Source organism: Aotus nancymaae, unplaced genomic scaffold (genome assembly GCF_030222135.1).
Source record: "Aotus nancymaae isolate 86718 unplaced genomic scaffold, 86718_ANA_hifiasm-v0.15.2.pri h1tg000022l_1, whole genome shotgun sequence".
NCBI lineage: Eukaryota > Metazoa > Chordata > Mammalia > Primates > Aotidae > Aotus > Aotus nancymaae.
The window spans coordinates 29,595,151-29,620,067 of record NW_026988435.1 but is presented as its reverse complement, the minus strand read 5'-3'; the positions used below and the strand labels follow the sequence as shown (position 1 = coordinate 29,620,067).

The window sequence follows — 24,917 nt, the reverse complement described above, 5'->3', positions numbered from 1 at the left end:
GATAGTATAACAGAGTATAGCGTGACAAATCCATAACTATGCATCGTTAGCTATATTTTCTCATGCCTTGAGCCAAAAGGTCACAGTTAACCTAACGTTGCTACTAAATACTCATTCCATAGAACATTCTATTCCAGTCTTCCAGATTTCATACAAGAATAAAAGAAAAACTTTTAGACTACTGGAGAATTTTTTTTTTTTTTTTGGTTAACACCCAATTTGTTAATGTGAACCCTGAATTGAAATTGACATGCTAAGTTTTATAGATTACTTCAGCTGCTCTGACTTCAGTAAATTTAGTTGTGACACATAGGTATGACAGCTGACTTCGTTCTGGCATTAGAGGTGGTGATGTTTTCATCACCCTGGAGTTAGTAAAACCCAAAACCTGCCTGGCATTTGATGCACGGTTTGCTGCCAGAGACAGCTCAGCTTCTGACTTACTGAAGAGGAAATGACCTAACCTCTGTGTTTACAAAGTGTTTGACACTGAGGCCCTTCCACCTCCTTGCTGAGTGAAGGGTTGACCTGGCACAAAATCCCCATGGTCTTCTCAGGATAAGACATGCAGCCATTGGTGGTCAAGAAGGGATATTTGATCCCTGTGGAAGGGCACTGGAAGAGGAACAGAGCTGAAACACTTCCGGGTGTTCAGAGGGAAAACATCTCCGCACTTAACAGGGCTAGATTAGACTATTAGATTATTGTCATGGAGCTCGTGATTCATCTCCTTAATCTGTTTAATCTCAGACTTGAGTAAAGGACTCACTAAGAAAACCACATTCTATTCCAGTGTATTTATTTATTTTTATTTTTGAGACAGAGTTTCACTTTTGTTACCCAGACTGGAGTACAATGGCACGATCTTGGCTCACCGCAACGTACGCCTCCTGAGCTCAAGCTATTCTCCTGCCTCAGCCTCCCAAGTAACTGGGATTAGAGGCATGCGCCATCACACCCAGCTAATTTTGTATTTTTAGTAGAGATGGGGTTTCTCCATGTTGGTCAGGCTGGTCTGGAACTCCCGATCTCAGGCGATCCACCTGCCTTGACCTCCCAAAGTGCTGGGATTACAGGGGTGAGTCCAGTGTATTATTTTTAACCAGAAATTCTTGTCTTATCAGCAAACAGCTAATATTCACTTACATGGGCAGTGTATTAGATTTCCTAGGACTACTGGAACCAGTTTCCACAAACCACATGGCCTAAACCAACAGAAATATAGTCATTATCTCATTATCCTAGAGGTTAGAGTCTTAAAGTAAGGTGTTGGCAGGGTCACACGCCCTTTTACAGCTCTCGGAAGAATCTGTTTCATCCTTTCGCTTGCTTCTAGTGCTGCTGCCAACCCTTGACGTTCCTTTGGTTGGTACATGCACCCTTCCAATCGCCACCTCTGTCTTCACATGATGTTTCTCCCTGTATCTCTGTTTCTGTGTCTTCTCTGATACAATTAAGGGCCCAGTCTACTCCGATATGACCTCAACTTAATTATATCTGCAAAGACCCTGTTTCCAAGTAAGGCCATATTCTCAGGTGTAGGCATTAGGACATCAACATATGTTTTGGGAAAAAAATTCAACCCATAACAGGCAGGGTTTTTTTTTTTATTTTTCTTGTCTTTTAAGAATGTGAAATATTGTCAGATTTTTTCAACCACTATCAAAATTAAATCTAAGAACTACGTGTCTTAAATTTATGACCTCTTCGTTTGAAAAAAAAATAACATTTAATTGGTACCAAATTGTGAAAGAGTTTAAAGCTTTGCATTTGCTTGAGGCTGATTAATGAGTAAATTTGTAAACTGTGGCTGTTTTAATTAGCCAGGGTTAATTAATGTTTACCACACTTGGAAGATGAAAAGGCAGGTATAAATGCTCTATAATGTGAATCATTTTTTAATTTGTTGTTGAAGCTTACAGTGTATCCAAATAAGGATTGCTTATATCAGAATTACAAAGGGAAGTTCACTAATGGATACATATATACAGTTTGATAGAAGTAGTAAGACCTACTATTTAATGGATCAGACCTAGTATTTAATGGATAGCTAGGAGAGCCTAATCTGAATGTTTCCAGCATAAAGAAAAGACAGGCTAGGCATGGTGGCTGACACCTATAGTCCCAGCACTTGGGAAGGCTGAGGTGGGAAAATCGCTTGACCCTAGGAATTCAAGACTAGCTGGGGCATCATACTGAGACCCCGGCTCTACCAAACAAATATTTAAAAATGAGCCAGGTGTGATGGTGCATGCCTGTAGTCCCACCTGCTCTGGAGGCCAAGGTGAGATCACTTGAGCTCAGTAGTTCGGGGTTCAAGTTCGAGTGAGCTGTGATCACACCACTGCACTCCAGCCTGAGTGACAGTTGAACGCGCTTTAATATTCTGTGTTTAGAAAAGATAGTTACATCTTTAAATCTGATTGTATATGAAGGAAAGGTTATAAATGTCTGAGGCCAAGTCAATAAATATTTAGTATATCATAATTTGAGATGAAATGTGTTTTTTTTTTCTTTTTTAGTTTCAAGTTGAAACATTTTCAGAGCAGGTAAGGAAAGGCTAACTGTGCTGAGATGAAAATAACATTTTTAAAGTAACTTTCTTAAAATAAATTTCTAGAATTTTGTGTAAATTTTCATCCAAGCCTCAGAAGCCTGGATGGGGTCTTGTGCTGAGACGGGAAAGTGTGAGGATTAGAAGTTTGGAGAGACTGGAGTGAGAGCCTCCCTTATGAGGCCTGAAGCTGTACATCCATGGAGAGCAGTTGCCCCAGGTGGCCAATATTCCGTCATGACAAATGGATCATACTTTCCAGCACCAAGATTTGTGGTTCTCTAGGTGAAAAAAGGAGAACTGGCCTTGATGACACCCCGTTCATTTCACTTGACCATTGTCTGCATGGGGGACATAACAAAATCAAATTAGTAAAAAGGTTGAGTCTACTTCACTTTTCATCTCCTACACCGTTTTCTTCTTTGTTATCTGCAAGAAAAAATGAAGTTGCTTTTTATTATGATCTCCTAGATTCTTATACTAAAGTGATTTGACTTAAGACCCATTGCACTTTATTTGGATAAAAAATGCTTTACTCTCTAGTTCTTAACAATAACGTCAGCCTGATTTTATTGTGTTAAGCACCACAGTTAAACAATACAAAGAATTTTCCGCAAGGCTGCATTATTTTATCATGGGTGGAGCTGTTCATTGTCTAGCAGAATTTGATACCAGATAAACCCCTTTTAGGGATCTAATGTGGATTTTTTTTTTTTTTTTTCCAAAACGCCTGCAAAGTCCTGCTAGTATTGGAAACCCTTCCATTTTCATTCTTATGCTTCCCTGTGGGCTGTTTCAGCATAGAAGTGAGCTCTCTGGGTCCATGTTTCCAGTGGTTCCACCCAGTATCCTGAAAGATTGCAACTCAACATGTGTAAATATAACCTTTCTCCCCTATATTTGGTCTTTTCATAACTCAAACTCAGGTCAAAAATTAGAAGTTTGCCCTCACCGAAATAGCATCCCAGCCCTATCCCAGTTACATCCTCCCCCATATCCCACCACCAAAAGGCCCACTGTTCCTCTCTGGGCCACTCTCGTGTGCATCCTTATCGGATATGCTCTTGGCCATATTTTACTGCTGACTTGTCTGGTTAGTCTTTTATAATTTCCAGGCTTCTCCTCCGTCCTTTTTTACAGTTTACCTATTAATGAAGGGCAGGTCACTTGACTCATAGAATTTCCATAGACTGGGAATTTTGCTAATTGTATACTCATGGTACAGGTCATTGTATTCCTCTGCCCTCTGTATCTTACACACTGAAAGCCCCTTGGCTAAGCTGCTTCTCTTTTCAGTTCCCTTTCACTTACCCCAGCAGCCAGAAGAGTCACAGCTCCTGGACAGCGGGTCCTCTGTGCCTTGGTCCATGCACTTGTATCTGCTAGGACAGTGATCTCTTTCCCTTGGGCTCCACTGTGATATCCCTAGTTACACCCCTAAAGCCCAGGCTTGTTTCTTTGTCATTCTGTCGGTATCCCTACCATAACACTTCTATGCTAATAATTATTTATATGCCTGTCTTTTCCTCTGAACCAGAGCCCTTTGAGCAAAAAGAAATGGTTAAAAAACAATTGTTAAAATGTTTAAAAAGAAAAAGTTATTTCTAGCACTTGCCTGGAAACAGGAAGGAAGACGGGGAGGGAGAGGAGGGGGGTGCTCACTGGTTTCTGATAAAGTGGTTTGATTTTCTTGGTTGCATATTTCTTTTAAAGTGACTCTTTCCAGCTTCTCTCACTCCTTGCATTGTGAATGCTTTCCTGAAGACAGATATTTTCTGTTCATTTCCAAGCTCCCAATGTGAAGTGCTTTCCGTTGCCAGGCTTGGTTTCCCCATACATTGTTAAAGAAGGACATGAATAAGCTAAAGCAGAAGAGAAAGAGCCATTCCTATATCTAGAATTGTTCACCACAAAGCAAGTTTTGTGTTAAAGAAAGCATGAGTAGGCCACTGTGCAGAAGAGCATAGAGAGTTTGTGTGCTTTTTTTAATTTGCATAAATAAACATTTCAAATGAGCTATCATGTATACAAGGCTGATGTGCCATCTGTAGGAAAAGGAGCCAATCCTGTGTTGTGATTTTTTATATATATATATATATAATTTGTGCTAATCTTACACACTTGCCTGTTCCCCTTATAATTATCTGCATAAGCCTTTTTAAGCTCTTTGAATGAAATTAACTACGTATGGATGTTGAAAATCATCCTTTCTACCGTGAGCTCATCAGACTTGCTAACCAGTTCTTTGCATCCTTTGAAGTATAAAATTCCATCAATTCAGCACGTATCAGCATAAATCAATTAGAATGTACTTTCTTCACAGTATGGCAGAGTTTTTGCTGGCTACCAGGAGGGGCACTGTTTCCCATTTCATTCATTTGCTGTGGTCCACCCCAGGATCTCTCTTACCCAGGTCAGTTAGACTTCTCTCATGAGCTTGAGAGAGGGGGCTGGTCAGATAGGACACAGCTTTAGGGACACCACTCACTGAAACTACAAAATGAGTGCTACTCTTAGAATTGTACCCACAGCGTCATAGCAGTGCTGTGGGAATGTCTTTCTAAGGCCCATTGTCCTTCCTCCCATGTCTTGTTGGAAGGTTCAGATTAGAGCTGAAATTCAGTCCAGCATGCAGTTGGACAAGCCATATATTCTGTATGTGACTCACTCCCCAGAGAAAGCATCACGTGGGCTAGTAAGGGCTTGGCTTTTATCAGAAGCAAAGGTGAGGTTTACATCTCTTCTTGCTCTCTTAATTGGTTCGGAGTTCCAGTAGAGAAAATGGGACACTGTGGATTGATTTCCAGAAAACCCCAAAACCTGCACTGAAGGTTCCAGGAGATTATGCCTTTAGATTGTATAAAGGCACCAGAACGACTTCTGCCTTTATAAAAATGCATGCAAGACCCGGAAAACTAATATTTGAGGAATTTTTTTGCTCACTGTACTTTCTTGTCCTCACTGAAAGCATTCACAGTTTTAAAAAATGAAATGTGATACTGTTCGAGAAGTAGAAAACCTCATGTTTCATTTTTTCCAATTTATTCTATATCTAAGAACTGCTTAGAAGGAGAAACAAACAAATAAACAAACTGTACCCAGAAAAAGGAATGGGACTGCATAATTCTTTCTCATGATTCCTCTGTGTCCTCAAGCCTAATTATCCTCCTTCCAAGGACTGCCCAGGTGCCTCAATAACTGAAAAATTTATTCTCCTTAAGCATAATCCTAAAAATTATATAGTAAAGTGATGAGGAAGACCTGAGATAATGCTATAAAGAATAAAACCATTTTAAAAACACTACTCTTATTTCTGCTGGTAGAATTGCAGATGAACTAGTACTATTCCTTTTTTCTGTATTTTTGGCACAGAGTTTATGTTACTCTTATATTTAGTAAAAACTGATTGTTTTTTAATAAAAGAAGACTGACAGTGAAGTCATAACTTACGCTGCAGAGGTTAGGCTCTTAAAGTGAGATTTGAAGAGAGAATTTCACGTAACAGTCACCTTGAAATTTCTTCAGGTCAGCTATCAAAGCGCACATCTCTCAATCAGCCCAAGGCAGCCAGTTTTTCCTCTAGCATGTGAAGAGAGAGCTGTTTCTTGGGTTAAAAACAGTGTGAAATAATTGACTTACGTTTAAAAGACATGAGGCAGCAAAATCACATTCATTTTTATTTTTGTTTGTAGAAGACATGTAGTTTGTATCATATTAATGGGCATATGATGTAATTTCACTATAAATTGAACCAGAGGAAAACATCCAAATATGTATGAATGAAAGCTGACAATGCCTACAATACTAAACTTTTTGTTTTGGTATAATTGGAGACTTACAGAAAAGTTCCAAAAATATATTAAAATTTTTTAAAGGAAGTTGCAGACATAATGGCCCTTTACACCTAGATACTTCACTGTGTGTTTCCTCAACACAAGGAGGGGTGTGTGTGTGTGTGTGTGTGTGTGTGTGTGTGTGTGTGTTGTAATCTTGATAGAGCATCTTTGAGAGATTATTTCTTTGGTACATAAACTTGTTTTTTTTAGCCTGTACTTTTAAGTTCCTGACAACCCAGGCAGGACCAAGACTCCCTATGTAGTTGGAAATCAGATCAGCACATTGGCACAAGTTCTACAAGTAAATGGGGAAAAGGAGCCCCACAATCTGCTTTTAGATGCCAGGGAGCCTGACTGGTCTTCATCTTGATTGCTGTCTGATGCCACTGGTAGATTTAAGTTGTTTGATCTGTGATGTTTGAAAGCCAGAAGGAAATGTGTCTTACATGAAAAGGGCCTTCGTCTCTACCCTCAGTCTAAGCCAGACAAGTGATATTTCAGGAAAATGTCCCTAGCAATAAGGAATATTTTCACGAGTGATGTGAAGCTTTGTTTGTGTCCCTTCCAGGGACAGTTTGTTACCATAAAGGGACAAAGCATGCTTCATTTAAAAATCTGTGGCCAGGAAACCGTTATTTTAAACAAAAATAAACCCAGTTTTAGACATGTAGTCTGGGAGATTTTCAAGATTGATAGTGTAGCTAAAAATAAGCAGTGGCTCACGCCTGTAATCCCCCAGCACATTGGGAGGCCAAGGTGGGAGAATTACCTGAGGTCAGGAGTTCAAGACCAGCCTGGCCAACATATCTCTACAAAAGTACAAAAATTAGCCGGGCCTGATGGCAGGTGCCTGTAATCCCAGTTACTCAGGAGGCTGAGGCAGGAGAATCACTTGAACCTGGGAGGCAGAGGTTGCAGTGAGCAGAGATTGTGCCATTGCACTCCAGCCTGGGTAACAGAATAGACTCCATCTCAAAAAAAAAAAAAAGGCCTAATTTTCTGGAGGTCAAGATAAAAACTGAATTTGTGGTGCAGCATTTACTTTGTGATAGTATGTGTGTAAAATGTCCCCAAGTTGGAAAATGTGGCCGCATCATACAGGGCTGCGTCTCACTCTTGACCATTGCAGTGCCCAGGTCACTACACTACACCGTGAATGCCGATGGATATTCGGGTTGATTGCGTTAGCAGAATAAATGCACTGTTCAGACCTTTATATAACTCAAAATCAAAAGGAGTCCCAATTATTTTAAATTTGACTCAGAGTTGGTGAAACCTTCTGGCCATTCAGGTAACCATCATATTCATCCTGAGGAAGGGAAACCCAGAGAATTGGGAGAGTGTTCTGAAGGGATAGTGCTCTTGAGAATGGGCTGTCCAAGTAGAGTGACAGGCAAGGCCGCACTTGGCTAAAAGAGGGAGCTTTTCAGCCCTGCTCCACCATCAGGAATCTCCATGGCCTTGGCTTACGGCTTCATTTCTTTTACCTTGGCTTCTTTACATGAAAGAAAAAAAAAGATACCATTGAATTTATTCCTTTCCAAATCTATCAAAAATATGAAATGTATGAAAAAGAAGGTGCTTGTGATAATAGGTGGGTTTATGCTTCTTTAATACTAGTTTCTAATCCAAGTTATATAGCCATGTACTCTATAAAATGGAACTTTTCATGGAACAGTGAGAAGGTTGCATCAGGAATTGGGATACTTGGGTTCAGATTTCAGTTCTGCCACCTGCTGGTTTTAAGTGTACTTCTCAGGATGGATGTCAGTTTGTTAAACTATGAATAGGAGTAGTAATCCCACTAAGAGAGATGATTGTGGTTATCAAATGAGCAGATATGTATGAGAAGCTATGAATGCAGTTCTCGTGGTTATTAAGGTGTCGTAGCTGCATAGTCCCATCACAGTATGGCTCTGGCATCGCAGATGGCTGTAGTATATATGCTAATCAGTACATCCCTACCACACTTAAAGATCACATAAGCTTCCCCAAATCAGCTGCTCCACTGACCTATGAGTAAGTCCATGCTTTTTTAGTATATTTACTCCCTAGTGAAGGCCAGTCTGCTAAAAGTATCTTCAGTAGGGGAGAGCTGCTCTTTTCTGAGAAACCCAGCAGTGAAGTGTGTCCTGTGATGCCCTCTACACTTACTGACCTGTTTCCTGAAAACTTCCCATAACAAATGGTCCAGTGAAGAAGGAAGTCTGTGTACAGTCTTTCCTTTCCTGTGACTTTCTGGTTCAAGAATGTGATCCTGATGATAAGTAACTTCAAGGCATGACTCTGGGCTGGAAGAACTTGAATTTTAAGGTGTTTTAGAGCGAAGTTTCCACTGGCAATACTGTTTCTTGACCCACACTCATCTCATGCCTTGCTTTGTTTTTGAGGCTTGTTTTGTTTTTTGTTTTTGTTTTCTTTTTGAGATGGAGCTTCGCTCTGTTGCCCAGGATGGTGTGCAGTTGCGCGATCTCGGCTCACTACAACCTCCACCTCCCAGATTCAAGCAATTCCCCTGCCTCAGACTCCCGAGTAACCGGGATTACAGGCATGCGCCACCATGCCTGGCTAATTTTTGTATTTTTTTAGTTGAGACAGGGTTTCACCATGTTGACCATGCTAGTCTTGAACTCCTGGCCTCAAGTAATCCACCATACCCAGCCATTATGCTTGTTTTTCTTTCATGAAGGGGTAACTGAGACTGTTTTGTGGTGGTGTCTTTGTATAGCTTGCGGCTGTGGTCACTGCTGGTGGGGAGGCGGTGGATCTTCTCAGATGGAAACATGCATGAGAGTCACCTGGGGATCACATTAACATGCAGAATCTGATTCCCTGGATCTGGGTGGGACCTGAGATTCTGCACATCTAACAAGCTCCCAGAGAACACCCATGTAGCAAGTGTATAGGCAAAAGGATTCAAAGTGAAGGAACTGCAAACCATGGAACCAGCCTCCCATGATTTTGCAGATGAGGAGTATGAGCCCTGAGGAGTTTCAGAGGCCATGGAGAGATTAAGTATAATCGTAACAGTTGTATATTGAGCCAAGAATCAGACAAGTACTGCTGATTGGAAAATTAAATCTGATCTCATAGTCCTAGTGTGGGCAAAATGCCTAGAATGGGTGACTGCTGATTTATAGTGGAGCTCCATCCCATTTACAGATACTTCCAATGCAGCTGTGTCAAGGGAGAGAGAAGGGTCATGGAGGAGAGTGAAGGGGTGTGATCTTCAGTCCTTTCAGGCAGGTACAAAAGTAAATTTTTATTTAAAAGATGAGAATTGTTCATATGCAAACCTTCTGTTAGATAAGAGTAAAAAATTTCCATTTGTGGAGAGGCTGCAGATAAATATTTTTCCATGGGAACCAGAAGAATCAGAAAATAAGAAAAATAGTAATAGCAGTGGAGGTTCAATCCTAGATGAAAGAAAAACCAGAAGGCCCAGGGACTTCATATTCCCACTGGTGTCCCAATCAGAGCTTTTTTTTTTTTTTCTTCTTTTTTTACTTTTAAGTTCTGGGATACATATGTTAAACATGAATGTTTGTTACATAGTTATACATGTGCCATGGTGGTTTGCTGCACCTATCAACCCATCATCTAGGTTTTAAGCTCCGCATGCATTAGATATTTGTCCTGATGTTCTCCCTCCCCTTTACCCCCACCCCGCTAAAGGCCTCAGTGTGTGATGTTCCCCTCCCTGTGTCCATGTGTTCTCGTTGTTCACCTCCCACTTAAGAGTGAAAGCATGGCAGTGTTTGGTTTTCTGTTCCTGGGTTAGTTTGCTGAGGATGATGATTTCCAACTTTATCCATATCCCTACAAAGGACATGAACTCATTCTTTTTTATGGCTGTATAGTATTCCATGTTATATATGTGCCACATTTTCTTTATTCAGTCTATCATTGATGGGCATTTGAGTTGATTCCAAGTCTTTGCTATTGTAAATGGTGCTATAATAAACATATGTGTGCATGTGTCTTTATAGTAGAATGATTTATAATCCTTTGGGTATATACCCAGTAATGGGATTGCTGGGTCAAATGGTATTTCTAGTTCTGTATCCTTGCAGAGTCACCACACTGTCTTCCACAATGGTTGAACTAACTTACACTCCCACCAACAGTGTAAAAGCGTTCCTGTTTCTCCACATCCTCGCCAGCCTCTGTTACTTTCAGACTTTTCAATGATTGCCGTTCTAACTGGTGTGAGGTGGTATCTCATTGTGCTTTTGATTTGCATTTCTCTAATGACCAGTGATGATGAGCTTTTTTTCATATGTTTATTGGCCACATAAATGTCTTGTTTTGAGAAGTGTCTGTTCATATCCTTTGCCCGCTTTTTGATGGGGCTGTTTGTTTGTTTGTTTTCTTGTAAATTATTTAAGTTCTTTGTAGAGTCTGGATATTAGACCTTTGTCAAATGGATGGATTCAAATCAGAGCTTTAACAGTTGAATTTTACAGGGGAAAGGCTGAGGTAGCACCTACTTTATGTGAAGAAATTCTCCAACTCACCTGTGTTCAATGTATGGAAAAGGCTGTTCAATAATTATAACTGACACTTATAAAAGATAACCGATTGGTTTAATGCCTATAAATTTTATTTTCTTGAAACCTAAAGTGTGACCATTAAATTTGTAGAAGGCATTTGGCTAGTGGATTAATAATGAAAAGAATATTAGATGAATTCATCTGCTTCGTATTCAGTCGTTCTTTTATTTATGAAGCTATTTTTCTCAAAATGAATTATCATGAATGTCTAAAAAAACAATATATCTATTTGAAGATGAAGTTACCATTATCTCTTTTGATGTTGTTTTCTTTAAAGTATTTTTAAGTATTTACAATGATAGCTAAGTGATAGGGCTTCTTCCCCCTGTTTAAGTATGCCTTGTATACATCCTCAAAGCATTTTTTTTTTGGAGACAGAGTCTTGCTCTGTCACCCAAGCTGGAATGCAGTGGCGTGATCTCAGCTCACTGCAACCTCTGCCTCCTGGGTTCAAGCAATTCTCTTGCCTCAGCCTCCCAAGTAACCTGGAATTACTGGCATTCGCCACCATGGCCAGCTAATTTTTTTATTTTTAGTAGAGATGGGGTTTCACCATGTTGACCAGGCTGGTCTGGAACTCCTGACCTCGTGATCCACCTACCTCGGCCTCCCAAAGTGCTGGGATTACAGACTTGAGCCACCACGCCTGGCCCCCTCAAAGCATTTTTAAAAGAGCAAGGTGATGGGGTTCATTATGTGTTTGGTATTTGAAATTAAATACCTCTGTTATTGCTTAAGCCATGTGTTAAATATTATCATCACTAAACTCAATTAAATGTTTGCACTTTTAACTGCAAGGCTCAAATGTCTGGATATTGTAGAAGATACTTCACTTCAAAGGTAACTGCTACAATTTTGAGTCATAACAAATAGCTTGTAGAGGGGGGATAATAAGTCTCAGGAGGAAAATAAGCAAAGTCTCTTAGTTTAATACAGCGGTTGGCAAATGTAGGTGCTTAAAAGCTCTGAAAATCCCCAATACAGGCCATCAGAGCATTGTAATAAAGTATTAAATTAATTTGGATAAAAGAATAATCCGCCAGGGCCCCTAATGTAGTAGAAGTGTGGTTTTGGTGTGATTAGTCTCACCATGGAAGTCAGATAAAGCCCCACTCAGAATGAACAATGAAATAGTCATATTTGGTTCTGGGTATTTTGTCATAGGCCCAATTGCCCAGTGCCATGTGTTAGCCATTGGTAAAATCCTGAGCCCTTAATCATGCCTATGGGTAGCTGGCTGCCTTGGACATTTCATGACAAAACTGAATTCTACTTCTGATAATAATCATCCATCATGTCTACCTCTTTTTTTCTCTTAAAACCACACTGACAGCCGAGTACAGTGGCTCATGCCTGTAATCCCAGCACTTTGGGAGGCCAAGGTGGATAGATCTCCTGAGGTCAGGAGTTCGACACCAGCCTGGCCAATATGGAGGAACCCTGTCTCTACTAAAAAATACAAAAACTAGCTGGACATGGTGGTGCGTGCCTGTAATCCCAGCTACTGGGGAGGTTGAGGCAGGAGAATCGCTTGAAGCCGAGAGGCGGAGGTTGCAGTGAGCCGAGATCGCACCACTGAACTGAAGCATGGGCAACAGAATGAGATGCCGTCTCAAAATAAAAATAAATAAACAAACAAATCTTAACTGATATCATTGTTCCAAATGGCACAGCCAGGCGTGGTTATTTCTTAATTTTCTGTGTTAAATTAATATAGCAATGTGAATTTCTTCCTATTTTGAACAACAACCAAAAAAAAAAGCTAAGTGTGTTTCACCCTGCTAAAAATGTAACTTTTCTTGAATCTGTCATTCTTTCACTTACATTTTCTGAAAATGAACATAATAAACCAGGAAAATTAACCACTATGAGGCTCAGCATGCGGGAGGCCATTTGGAGAACTTTTCTACCAACAGTATAACAGAGAAAAGGGGGGTACCACAGTGTACCTCAACCTCAGATGCCCTGGCTGTTCTGTCAAGTACAAGTGTAAGATTTCTCACCATGATATTTTGTGACTCTGCGTTTTTACTGCCAAGGGCTGACATGGGTACAGGGCCCTCTCCAGCTGCCCCTGCCTGAGAAATGCCTATTTGGAGACCAAAAGCAATAACCATTCCATAGGACTAACAGTGATTAAGTCAGCTTACAAATCCACAAGAGTGGCAGAGACTGCTGAAGACATTGAAACAGTGATGCTTACACTGCCTGATTTCAACATCTACTTTTGTGTAATATGAGAGGCTGAAATAGATAAGGGCTGAACATGGGAAGGCTGGCGTCAGCACTGGTGCTTACTGGCCATTGGATCTTGAAGAGATTGGTTCCTTTCTCCCAGCCTCAGTCTCCTTGTTCTGTCAGTATAATAATGCCTGCCTTGGGAGAGGAGAGGCATGCAGGAGAGGGCATTTGAGCTGGGCTCTAAAGAGTTCCAATAATGTAGATGAGCAGAGATGGGCTTCCGAGATAGCAGGAGTAGAGAACAAAAGTGTCATGATGGCCACTCATGGTCTTTTGTGGGAATACCCCAGCCGTTTAGCCTGAGAGAGAGGTGTGGTATAGACAGCTAGGAGCTGTGAGTTTCATGGCTAGAAGTACGGGGTAGGCCCGGACCACAGAGGGCCTTCAGCATGTGGCAGAGGAGTTGAAATGAATTCAGTAGAAGATAAAGACCCACTGAAATGAAGAGGGAGCCAATCCTCTGCGTCAGGAAAAGATCTCTGGAACAAAAAAATAAAGATTAGTCTCAGTCAGTTCGTGCTGCTGTAACAATACGAGAGAGTGGGTAATTTATAAACAATAGAAATACTGCAGTTCTGGAGGCTGAGAAGTCCAGGATGAAGGCGCAGGAACCTCAGCAGAGGGCCTGATCTCTCTGCTTTTAAAATGGCACCTTGTGCCTGCATCCTCAAGCAGCAAACCCTGGGTTCTCACATGGCAGACGCACAAAAAGGGACCTGTGCTGATTTTCTCCAGCCCTTTTATAAGGCACGAATCCATTCGGTGGGGTGGAACTGTGATGACTTGCTTTCCAGGAGACCCTACCTCTTAACTACTACCACAGTGGAGATTAAGTTTCAACCCATGACTTCTGGGGGACATTCAGACCATAGCAAGCAGTGAGGAGTCGATCATAATTATCCAGGCGAAAAGTAATCATATTCCCAGGCGCGGTGAGGGGGATGTAGAAGAGCAGGAAATGGCTGAGAGAATTCAAAAACAGAATGCAAAAGGATTTGTCAGTAGTACAGGGCACAAAGAAATGCAGGGAGTCCTGGATGGTTCTGAAGGATTCAGGCCTGTGACTGGGAGGGAGAATGGTTTTGCCATGTAGAAAACAGGAAAGGTGGGAGGGAAAGCCAGGGACCTTGAGTACAGTTGTGTACCTACCAAGTGCATGGATCAGGAGGGAGCCCTAAGTGGGCATCTCCACCAAACCGTTGGAAATACACAGATTTGAGTTGGAAGGAGAAGTTGAAGCTGGGGAAATACATTTCAGATTCATCGAAAGGTAGGAGGTCTTTAGAGTTTCAAGAGTCGATGGGATTTCCAAAGAGGAGAATTGTAGAAACAGATGGAAAAAGATACAAGAAGAAAATGACAGGGATGAAGAGAGGAGAAAAAAAGAGTGAAAAGAGTTATTCAGTGACATCACAGGGAAGAAGCTAAGTACTGTGTATGTGAAATAGCAAAAACATTTCCAGATAAAAGAGAGGGTAAGTGATTGTAAAGACCACGAAGACACAAGAACAGCATGGCTCTTGGGGTGGGGTGGGGGACCAAGAGCTGTCTCGCTGGCAAAGGTTATTCCCTCTCAAGTAAGCACCAATAATTATTAACGTTCCAGAATATCCTCTCTTTAGCATAGTAAGTGCTTAACAATCACAAGCAAAAGATTTATGTAAAAGAAATGCTCATTTAATTTATTAAATCAGACATTGGCTAAGTTATTTGCCACTACCTAGGGCTCTGTAAGACATGAAAAAGTTGGAGGAAATCTAATGAGGGCCTTTTATCTGTAAGGGAAAGGTCATCGCGGGCATCAAATATCAAATTTTAGAAATGGTGCCACAGTGAATAGGGATATATTATAACTCAGATTAGACTTCAAAAGGGCTGATTTGCTTGGGATTTCATCATTTCAAATCTCTTGCAATAAAACTGACTCCATGAAAAGATATTAATCACATGTTTTAATGCTATTCCATGAAATTATTTTAATGGGTATATTTGAACAGAATTTTAATCTTTTAGATACATTTTTTGTCAATATAAAAGAATTTGAAAGATGACTGTAAAATGTTACAAATCAAATTTAAATCCTGATCTTTCTCTAGCAATAAAACCAGTGATGTGTCTGAAATATATAATACAGCAAACTCTTGACACAGATATGATTCGAAAATGACATTCTGGTTAATCAAATATTATTGTTAATAGCACAGTGCTATCTGTTGGTCTCTAATTTGTAAAAATTAGAGAAAAACATGGTGAATCTTTGGTAACATAAGAGAAGACTCAGATCTTGATATCCTGGGGTCAGTTTTTAAAGCAGTAATTACACATGATATAAGGTTATATGCTAAGCTCTTTTTTTTTCCAGTAAAAAAAGATAAGTCAGTGATGTTCCATAAAGTTGATTCTTGTTTAATCAATTTTTAAAGTTGGGGGTAGGCAGGCACTGACAGCGTTCTTTGGAAATGGAAGCAACAGAGGAAAAAGGCAGGATATTTGGTGTCTGGTCACATTGGGAAATGTGGGGAGCCGGGGTGGTTAAGTCCGGAGAAGCCTGGATGTCTGTCTGCAGGGATACGTCTGGAAGGGCAGGGGAACTGTTTCCTTGTTGCCTCGGCATAGATCGTGCAGCATGAGGAGCATTTCGGGAATGTAGATTTTTTTCAAGGTAAAACAGTGAAACCTGTCTAAGAATGCAGCAAACTGCTGGCCCATTTATACATTTCTTATGCTTGCAAGTGTCCTAGGTAAGACAGGAGATTCACTGCTCTGTCAGCCAATGGGATGGTGCCTCGCTTACTGCTGCCACACCAAGCCTGGTGTTTATTCCTGTGTGATCATTGTATATTAGGGACATCTAACTGTGTTAGGAGGAAATGGCAACCGAACTCCCGTGGCCCTTTCACCTCTCAGGGTGCCAGGCTGTAGCACACTGGCCGGCTACCATGCTCCTGACTCCTATCCTGCCAGGAGCTCTTGTGAGCTGTAGCTTTGCATAAGTGGCTTGAATGCCATGTGCCACAGTTTTCACATCTGTCAAAGGGAGATGATAATGGTACCTACACCGTGGCTCTAAACGAGATCATGCACGTGAAAGCAGTTGAAGTCATGCCTGGCAGAAAGTAAATGGTAGCTCCTGCTGCTGCTGTGATTGTTGTTACTCACCAAAGAAATGGTTTTGTTTGTTTTAGATGAGCTGCTTCAGAAAGAGCAAAACTATTCAGATGACGTCTTGGCCAACATGATCAGTGAACCAAGGATCAGTTACGGAAACGATGCCCTCATGCCGTCTTTGACCGAAACAAAAACCACCGTGGAGCTTCTTCCTGTGAATGGGGAGTTCAGCCTGGATGATCTCCAGCCGTGGCACTCTTTCGGGGCTGACTCTGTGCCAGCCAACACAGAAAACGAAGGTAAGAGTCCCCTGAACCAGCAAGAGCGTTCTGGCAGGTATATATAGACATACATACGTGCGTGCGAGAGAGAGAGTTGTCTTTTGTATGTTCTTGAATGGTGAATTTTTTTTTTGATGTATTTTCATTTCAATTTTCCTTTAAAACGTAAATCTTAGGAGTTACTGTGTCATTAAAATAGTATCATATCTGCGTACATTATTCTTTATATTTTTTATGCTGCAAAGCAAGTAAACTGCCAACTGTTAGAAAAGATAACAGCCCCGTTGTATAGGTGGTAAAACAGAACGGTAATGTTCTACATAACATTTGCAAGTATAGGGCCTCTTGTTTCCAAAATGTCCAGGTCTGCATTCTAGGGAATACTATCCTTCGAGTGAAAACTCCTGTACTAAGGGGAGCCACAGTGTATTATTGAAAAGGCGGTTCTTCACATGGAAAATGTGTGGCAATAACATTCTTCTACTTTTTATTTTCCAGTTCCTCTTCTTCATATAAAATGATACATTATATAACAATAAAAGCAGATACATAAAGAGCATGTACTGTATGTCATCTATTAATTTTATGACTTTTTCAAATCAGGAAATGGAGACTCCAGGAGACTCAGTTCTTAATTGATGACTTTTGGTAGGAATTTTTTAGAAATGTTTTTTAACTGTGGGGTATATTGTTCCCTCTGGAATGGAAACGCAAAATTCAACTTGTGTTTATGACATAATGACCTAGAATACCACCTTCGCAGAAAGCATTTAAGTAGGGAAATAAGGGAAATTACAGTTTGCCAACAGAGAGGAGTTTTGATAGGGCTTGCAGAGATGGAGATTCGGCAGGCACCAAAGTAGTCTTCATTGGCTACTTATTTGTACATGAAATTTCAAATTGAATTAAATGTGAAAGGCAAAGATAGAGAACTACATATAAATAAAATTTAATTTTGCTGAAGACCTAATTTGTGTTTAGAAAATTAAATTTAAGGCAGCTGCCAAAATTAAGAAGCACATTGCTCTAAATGTTGTTTTCGTTTGATATCTCAGAGAAGTTACGATTCTCCTCTGTCAACACATTTGTGCAGTAGACGGCATACTTTTTTATAGGGATTTCTTAGCAGAAATAATCTGTTCAGGCGAGAGCATCTTTCCCTTTCTTTCACTACATGTTCAGAAGTATAAAATTATTAACACACAAACACCTTGATTTCTAGATGCGAATAACATGTTTTTCAAGAACACAGCAGGATTTTACCTTATTTCCTTTATTAAAGCAACAAATGTTGATGGAGGCTTCATATTTATAATACACCTTATAAAATGCAAGTAGTACTCTCCTCAGACTACATCTGAATCTAATATTAGACCTTAAGTGCACTGGGCAGGATTTTTTTTAAAGAACCCTTGCCGAAAATATATAGACTATTTTCACAATGTGAGTCGTCACCCCAAATTTGTTTACTTAATTCAAAAAGGGTACCTTATAGTAATAGCAGATGCAAACAGCAATGTTACTGATGATGTAAAAAATAATTAAAACTCTACCATTTATGAAAATAATTCTTAATCACATAGAAGAAAAAATTTTAGTGACAGTTCATTATCAAAGTCCTGAATAACTGCCCTATTATTACTAGAGTGCTGGTTGTGTCGGGTTCTTTTTTTTGTTTTGTTTTGTTTTTTTGAGACAGAGTCTTGCTCTGTCGCCTAGGCTGGAGTGCAGTGACATGATCTCGGCTCACTGCAACTTCCACCTCCCAGGTTCAAGCCATTCTCCTGCCTCAGCCCCTCGAATAGCTGTGACTACAGGCACACGCTGCCACACCCAGCTAATTTTTTGTATTGTTTGGTAGAGATGGAGTTTTACCATGTTGCCCAGGCTGGTCTCAAACGCCTGAGCTCAGGCAGTCCGCGCACTTCGGCCTCCTAAAGTGCTAGGATTATAGGTGCGAGCCACCATGCCCGGCCTGATTGTGTCATTTTTTTTTGCAGGTAGATATATTTTGGTCATTGAAAGTCCTCTTCATTCAGTCTCTAATGAGAATTTTTAGTGAAAAATGTCTGACCTCATTTTGTAAATTGAATGCACACTAAATTTGCTCTTTTGCTAATAGCAGAGCTTGTAGCATCAGCCCTAGGAGACAGTCTGTGTGCACACACATGCGTGTACACACACACACACATATACACTGAAACCCTTGGGTATTGCCAGGATGTCCATTTGAGCAAAGACCTTGATTAAGTACTTCTGGATACTTGACAAACGTGCAGCTATTACGTTGCCTGGGCCTCATGAAAAGAGCTGATATTCTTGTTAAATAAGGATTCTGTTTGAACAGTGAAACCTTACATAACAATATTGGGAGGCAGTAGTACTTGCAGTGTCAGAGTCTTGAGTTGTGGTACTCTTCATTATCAGTCCTGACACTCCTTTTAAAGCAATCAATTTGAAAAGCCTCCTCAAAATTAATTTTTAAATAAAATTGACGGCCAACATTTGGGGAGAAAAACTAGTATAATGGACGTAATTGGTAATACATCTTTCAGCATGCAAGTACACAGGCCTGATGACAAGTGGAGACAGTGGCATAGTCGTGTGTTCGTCCCTGTATGGATGTGACAAAGCTGGATACAAGCTGATTCAGTGTGCTGTTTCAGTGATTTGGGTTTTATAAGTAGCAGAAATGCCCATGATAGGATTTTTCAAATTAAAAACTGCCAAGATGCTTTGTGTTTTATGTTGAAAATTGAGTTAGGTTCTGGATTCACATTTTTGTAAACACCTTTATGTCCACTGGGAAGTGAGCAAACCAGGTAGAATGCAGGGCAGTTTGTACTTACTGGGATTTCTCTGCGCACAGCATCTGACATCTCTGTTCCCCAACCACCAAAGGCCAATAGGGTCCTCCCTCCTCACCTGTCTTAGTGACGATCAAAAACACTTCCACATTCTCCACCATCTCATAGGATATTAAATACTACCCCACACTCCTGAACTCCTGAATGATACAGGCCTGACTTTAAATTCCAGCTCTGCTCTGTGCTTATGAGCAAGTTACTTAACCTCTCTGGCTCTTTCCTTGTCTTTAAAATAAGGTTGATAACAATTCCTCAGAGATATAGTATGAGCATTAAATGAGAAGGCATAAAAAAAGCTCTTAGCAAAATTCCTGGAACATAGTAAATGTTCAGTGGTAGCTCTGTTTTTTTTTTTAAATGGAACCAGGATCTTATTAGAGAGACTTTATCAGCCTGTCTCAAGATGAATCACTGTATGACCTGAACAATATAGCCTTAAAATAATGAATATAATAAGCCACATAATGAGTTACAGTCCTAAAGCCATCTCTCTTCTCATGCTGTCTCCCACCTCTCCCCAGAAACTTGTTAGTCTTTCTTTTTACAGATGTGCACACACACGCACACACACATAGAGCTACTGAAAATATCTAAACTTAAAGGATTTCCTTTCATTCTTCATGCAGTCCTTATTATCATAGTTTCAAATGCTTACCAAAAATTTGTTGTTTTTCTCAAGAACAATCAGCGAAATCCAGAGGAGGATCTGATGCCCATTTTTTAAATTTACATTGAGAAAATGAGCATATCACAAACACAGTTTTCCAGTATGATATACTCTTGAATAGCTGCAATTTGTCTCAAGAAATGTTTTTTCTTTGGTTTTCACATCCACAAAACCTAAATGAATGGCTAAACTGAAATGAAGCCGTTGTTACAGAACTGTGCTTGCAGATCGTGAGATGGTATGGCTGGAAGCATTAGTGTTAATGACATTTGTGTTTGTTCTGCTTTTTCCTGACTGCCTGGGAAGGCCAGCACAAAGAGCTGCGTAGCCTGCAGTGACCACCAGGAAGTCTTTGTGGCCAACAGTCTGCCTCTTTGTAAATAATACATAGATATAATATGTAGATAAAATACTGTAATATTTTAAAAGAGACACAGCAGGTGTTATAAGACTGTATGGATGTATTTGCAAAGTGGAGCTGCCTTCTAGTATATTTTTAATTAGCTTTATAGAGGCAACGAGAAAGCTAATTTAAATGTGGAAATTTAGATTAAATTAATATTTCATTAAACTTACAAACCAGTTCTTGTCAGGCCTCTTATCTATATATAAAACTGGTACACTGCTGATTCCTCATTACCTTAGGCCTGGTACAGAGTTGGTGTAAGGCAGCACTGTTAATAGTTTAGGTTTATTACAAAGAACACCAGAAGTAACAAACTCAAAAATCCCGGAGGTCTGACCATTCTGTTTCTCTCCTCTTACAGCAAAGGATTTGATTCAAAACTGCTGAGAGCAAGGGAATAACTCATTTCTGCTTACATTTAATTTTAACTCTATTAAAAGTTCAAGATAGGATCATCTATTTCTTGTTTTTAAATTACTAAACAGTCAGTGGAAAATGTTTTTAACACTTTATTGACGAAGTTACTTTCTGGTTAAGTAAAGGTCCACTGGAAAAATGGGAAAGTGTTTGCAATGGATTGGGAAATAATACTCTACTTTATTTTGTTGGTGTGTGGCTTTTTTGGCAGGGGGAGGGGGGCAATGATGTCATAATTGCCTTTTAAAAAAGAGCTGTTTTTTAATGTCTGCTCCCTGGGCTACTTATTTTTTGAGGATTTATTCATACTAAATCAGCTTCAATCTTTTAAAGCAGACTAGGCTTTAAGTCACTGAAACTAGTTTTGTTTAATCTTCCTAAAAAAATAAGACAGGTTTTATTACTGTTTTTAAATAATACATGCCTATTTTTAAAAAAAGGGCGAGGTGGGGGAGGCAGAAAAATGATAGGACGATACATTTTTAAGTTTATTTCACATGAGTATACATATTTGAACCCTGGAAAAACCATTTACTTTGTGACACAACCGAAGTTCAGAAAGAATGTGATTTGCCCCAGATCACAGAGAAAATAAGTAGTGACATTAACAGTGGCCCTTGGGACTACCAGCTCTTCAGCCTACATTTAAACCACACGTACACCTACGTCCCCCTGAGTTGCATATACATTTTCTAATAATGTAACTATTGATGTATGTGCTCACCACCACTTCACGGTGTATGTTTGCCCTCGAGCTTGTGGTTTGGTGTGTTCTTAACTGCAGTCGAAGCACCAGTTGATTCCCTGGTCATCAGGAAATTCTCAAAAAGTACAATGACCTTTCAACTAACTGCATTTTTACAAGGAGTAACACAGTTACTCATTACAGGTTGTTGCAAATAGGAAAAAAGATGAAATATAGAAAAACCAAACTTCATTGTCAAAATGTATTTAGGAGTTGCAGAAGGAAGTGACATGTGTCTTCCTCTAATGCACTAGTGAAGTACTAAAGAGTAGGCATTCTCACATCAGTAGTTACTGTGGAATGTTTAATAATAGACTGTTTAATCAGTGCAGTTCTGTAGTATTTGGTAGTGTCGGAAACAGGCTTTAAAGGTTATTTGTGCCGGGCGCGGTGGCTCACGCCTGTAATCCCAGCACTTTGGGAGGCCGAGGCGGGTGGATCACGAGGTCAAGAGATCGAGACCATCCTGGTCAACATGGTGAAACCCCGTCTCTACTAAAAATACAAAAAATTAGCTGGGCATGGTGGCGCATGCCTGTAATCCCAGCTACTCAGGAGGCTGAGGCAGGAGAATTGCCTGAACCCAGGAGGTGGAGGTTGCAGTGAGCTGAGATCACGCCATTGCACTCCAGCCTGGGTAACAAGAGTGAAACTCCGTCTCAAAAAAAAGGTTATTTGTTCCTCACTATAATTAGAAGATGCAGATGTGAACATTTCTATTTCCCTATGGAGAAACAGCCACAGAAGTGGGCACTTGCCCAAGGTCGTGGACGTTGTAAATGTTGGGCCCAGGCCTAGGATTAGATGCCTCCGCCTCCTTCCGACTCCACCATGCTGCCAGTTTCTACATGAGAAAGGACCAAACCACTTTTCTCTTTTATTTCATCCAAATGTCCTAGTGCTCCCAGAAATATTTGCTTATATTTTGGATACTTGGCTCACTGCCCCTTCTTTCTCCCTCACTGTTTCTGTTAACATGTGGCATCCAGAATCGATTTGGACTGAGAATCCCACCTCTGAATGCCTGGCCCGTGTGCGTCAGTAGGCTGGATGGTTTTACTGAAACTGTCAGAAGCCATCTCATCGAGCACACCGTCTCTCTCTCAGCAGCTGTGCTCGCTTTGTCTTACCTTCTTACCTTTACACTTGCCACGTTACCAAAGGGGCTTCCCTCTGCACCTCTGCCCCATGGCTTCATTTGCCCTGTGACCATTTATTAATCCTAAAAGTTTCACCTCTGTCTTTATTCCTCGTTTCTTCAGACACCAGTGTAAAACAAGGAAATATGTTCTGAGCATCAGAAGTGGTTTGGAAATGTCAGACGATGGTGAGGAATATCGTGCTGTCCACACTGCTTTCTTTGGGTCAGACCCAGAACATATACAAAGGAAAAATTGTGAACAATGGCAAATATATAATGAAATATCCTCGTGTTTCAGCTGTTTATCATCTGTCAAATGGAAACCAGCCTTTCTGAAAAAGACAGAGAAAGACAGACTGTGGTTTCCCTCTTCTACCCTCATCCTAAGGACAAATTTGACTTGCTAAATGGCAGATTATGTGGTAAAACTTTGCTCTCCTGATAAAGTCATATTTGCACTTCCCCTGGAAATTTAACAGAGTCCTTTTGTAGTTAATTAACTGTAAAATAAGACAAGATTGGACAGTTGTAAAAGGAAGTATCTTTAAGGTTTTCTGCTAGGCTGGGAATGATATATTTTATTTCTAATTAAAAGCCAAGAAACTATCTCTAAACTAGCTCAGAGGAAAATCCACCCTCCCTATCCTCTCTTCTTTGATGTTGCTGCGTATCCTGGTGAGGGCTTTTATTAGGAAAACTAAGGAGCAGGACCAGCACATCAATAGCGATAAGCTGTTTTGAAGTGGTGCCCCTCCTGGTCCTCGATGCGGGATTTACTCACTGTGGTTCTTTTCTGGCTGCTCCTTTTTTGTAACTTGTTTATTGCATATGCTTTTTGCCCTGCTCTACTGTGTTCGGGAGCCATGACTTACCATCTTGATTTGTCTTGTTTGCTTTCTGTGGCTCTTGCTTCCTGCGCCCAGTCGAGCCTGTCGACGCCCGCCCTGCTGCTGACCGAGGACTGACCACTCGACCAGGTATTGGACCCGCTTGACTTCCGCCTCTCCGCATCTTGTGTTTCACTCGAGCAGACGTCATCTCCTTTCTGCATTTTAAGCCTCTCTCAATTGTACTTACTGCAGATTAAAATTTGAAGTGACCTCAGAAACCAAACTTTTTGAAATTCCCCTTGACTTTTCCTTATTCTTCATTTCCCAAGTTCTGAGTGAAGTGATGTGTTTTTTGTTTCTGAGCTTTCCTTTTGAAACCTAAAAGAGAGCCCTTCCAAATTTGGGGTTGTTTTTTTTTTCCCTAAAAAAAAAAAAAGAGCAGAATATATAGAACCAATCCTTAAAAACAGAAGCCCAGACAGTTGTAGATGATCAGGTGATGACTTAGTTACCAACGTGAACCTCTCTTCTTTATCGTTTGGCATCCAGATGGGTCCTTTTCTAACTAAACTGGGCTCAAACTTCAATCAGTTACTGAAGTAGACATGATTTCCTGAAAATACCAGCATTGGTTTCTCTCCAATGCCAAAAATACATCTTCTCTTTTGTGGGTTGTATGTGCTTATTCTCAATGAGTGGCTAAAGTAACACAACAGATGTGTATGCATAATTTTGCACATAAGCCCTTTATTTTTTATATTACTTAAAAATCTCATTAACACTGAAATAGACACTTCATTTTTTGCAGTTTCACAAGCATTAAGAAGAAACACATTCTTATTTTATGAATAATGTCAGAGCATAACAGAAGCATCTACATGCCTGTATCTACTCCGTGAACAACCTCACCCAACTGATACTAGCCAGTGCTTTCAGTGAATCCGAAAGAGGAAGGAAGTTACTGAATTGACAAATCAGTATATTCTAGGGAGATTTTAATCGCAAATAAAACATACCTTCCCATATTTATTTTCTTCTTTATCCCATCCCCATGCAATAGTCAAAGAACAGGGAATTAACCTTCTTTGAAGATATTAATACACAGAGGTCAGCCTTTGCTGCCTGGTTCAGATGCAGTCAGTAGCAGAGCCAGGAGGAGGCCCTGTCTCTCTTACTTCCATCACAGGCTCGAGCCCTGACTGCCTCCAAGCACCGTCACTGATGAAGACTCAGAGTCTGTCTTGTGGCATCTTCATGCCTTTATGCTGTGA

General features: G+C 40.3%; 1 protein-coding gene across 6 annotated transcripts in view; it reads left to right on the top strand.

The window, feature by feature from the left end:
• Positions 1 to 24,917, top strand: part of APP (amyloid beta precursor protein) — a 281,113-nt gene that overhangs the window by 230,318 nt on the left and 25,878 nt on the right. For 3 of the 6 annotated variants that reach the window (XM_064380073.1, XM_064380071.1, XM_064380069.1), the window contains 2 exons: positions 16,370 to 16,591; positions 23,740 to 23,793. In XM_064380073.1, the coding sequence (XP_064236143.1) occupies positions 16,370 to 16,591; positions 23,740 to 23,793 (276 nt within the window). The remainder of the gene's footprint in view (positions 1 to 16,369; positions 16,592 to 23,739; positions 23,794 to 24,917) is intronic. The other 3 variants (XM_064380074.1, XM_064380072.1, XM_064380070.1) reach the window with 1 other exon arrangement.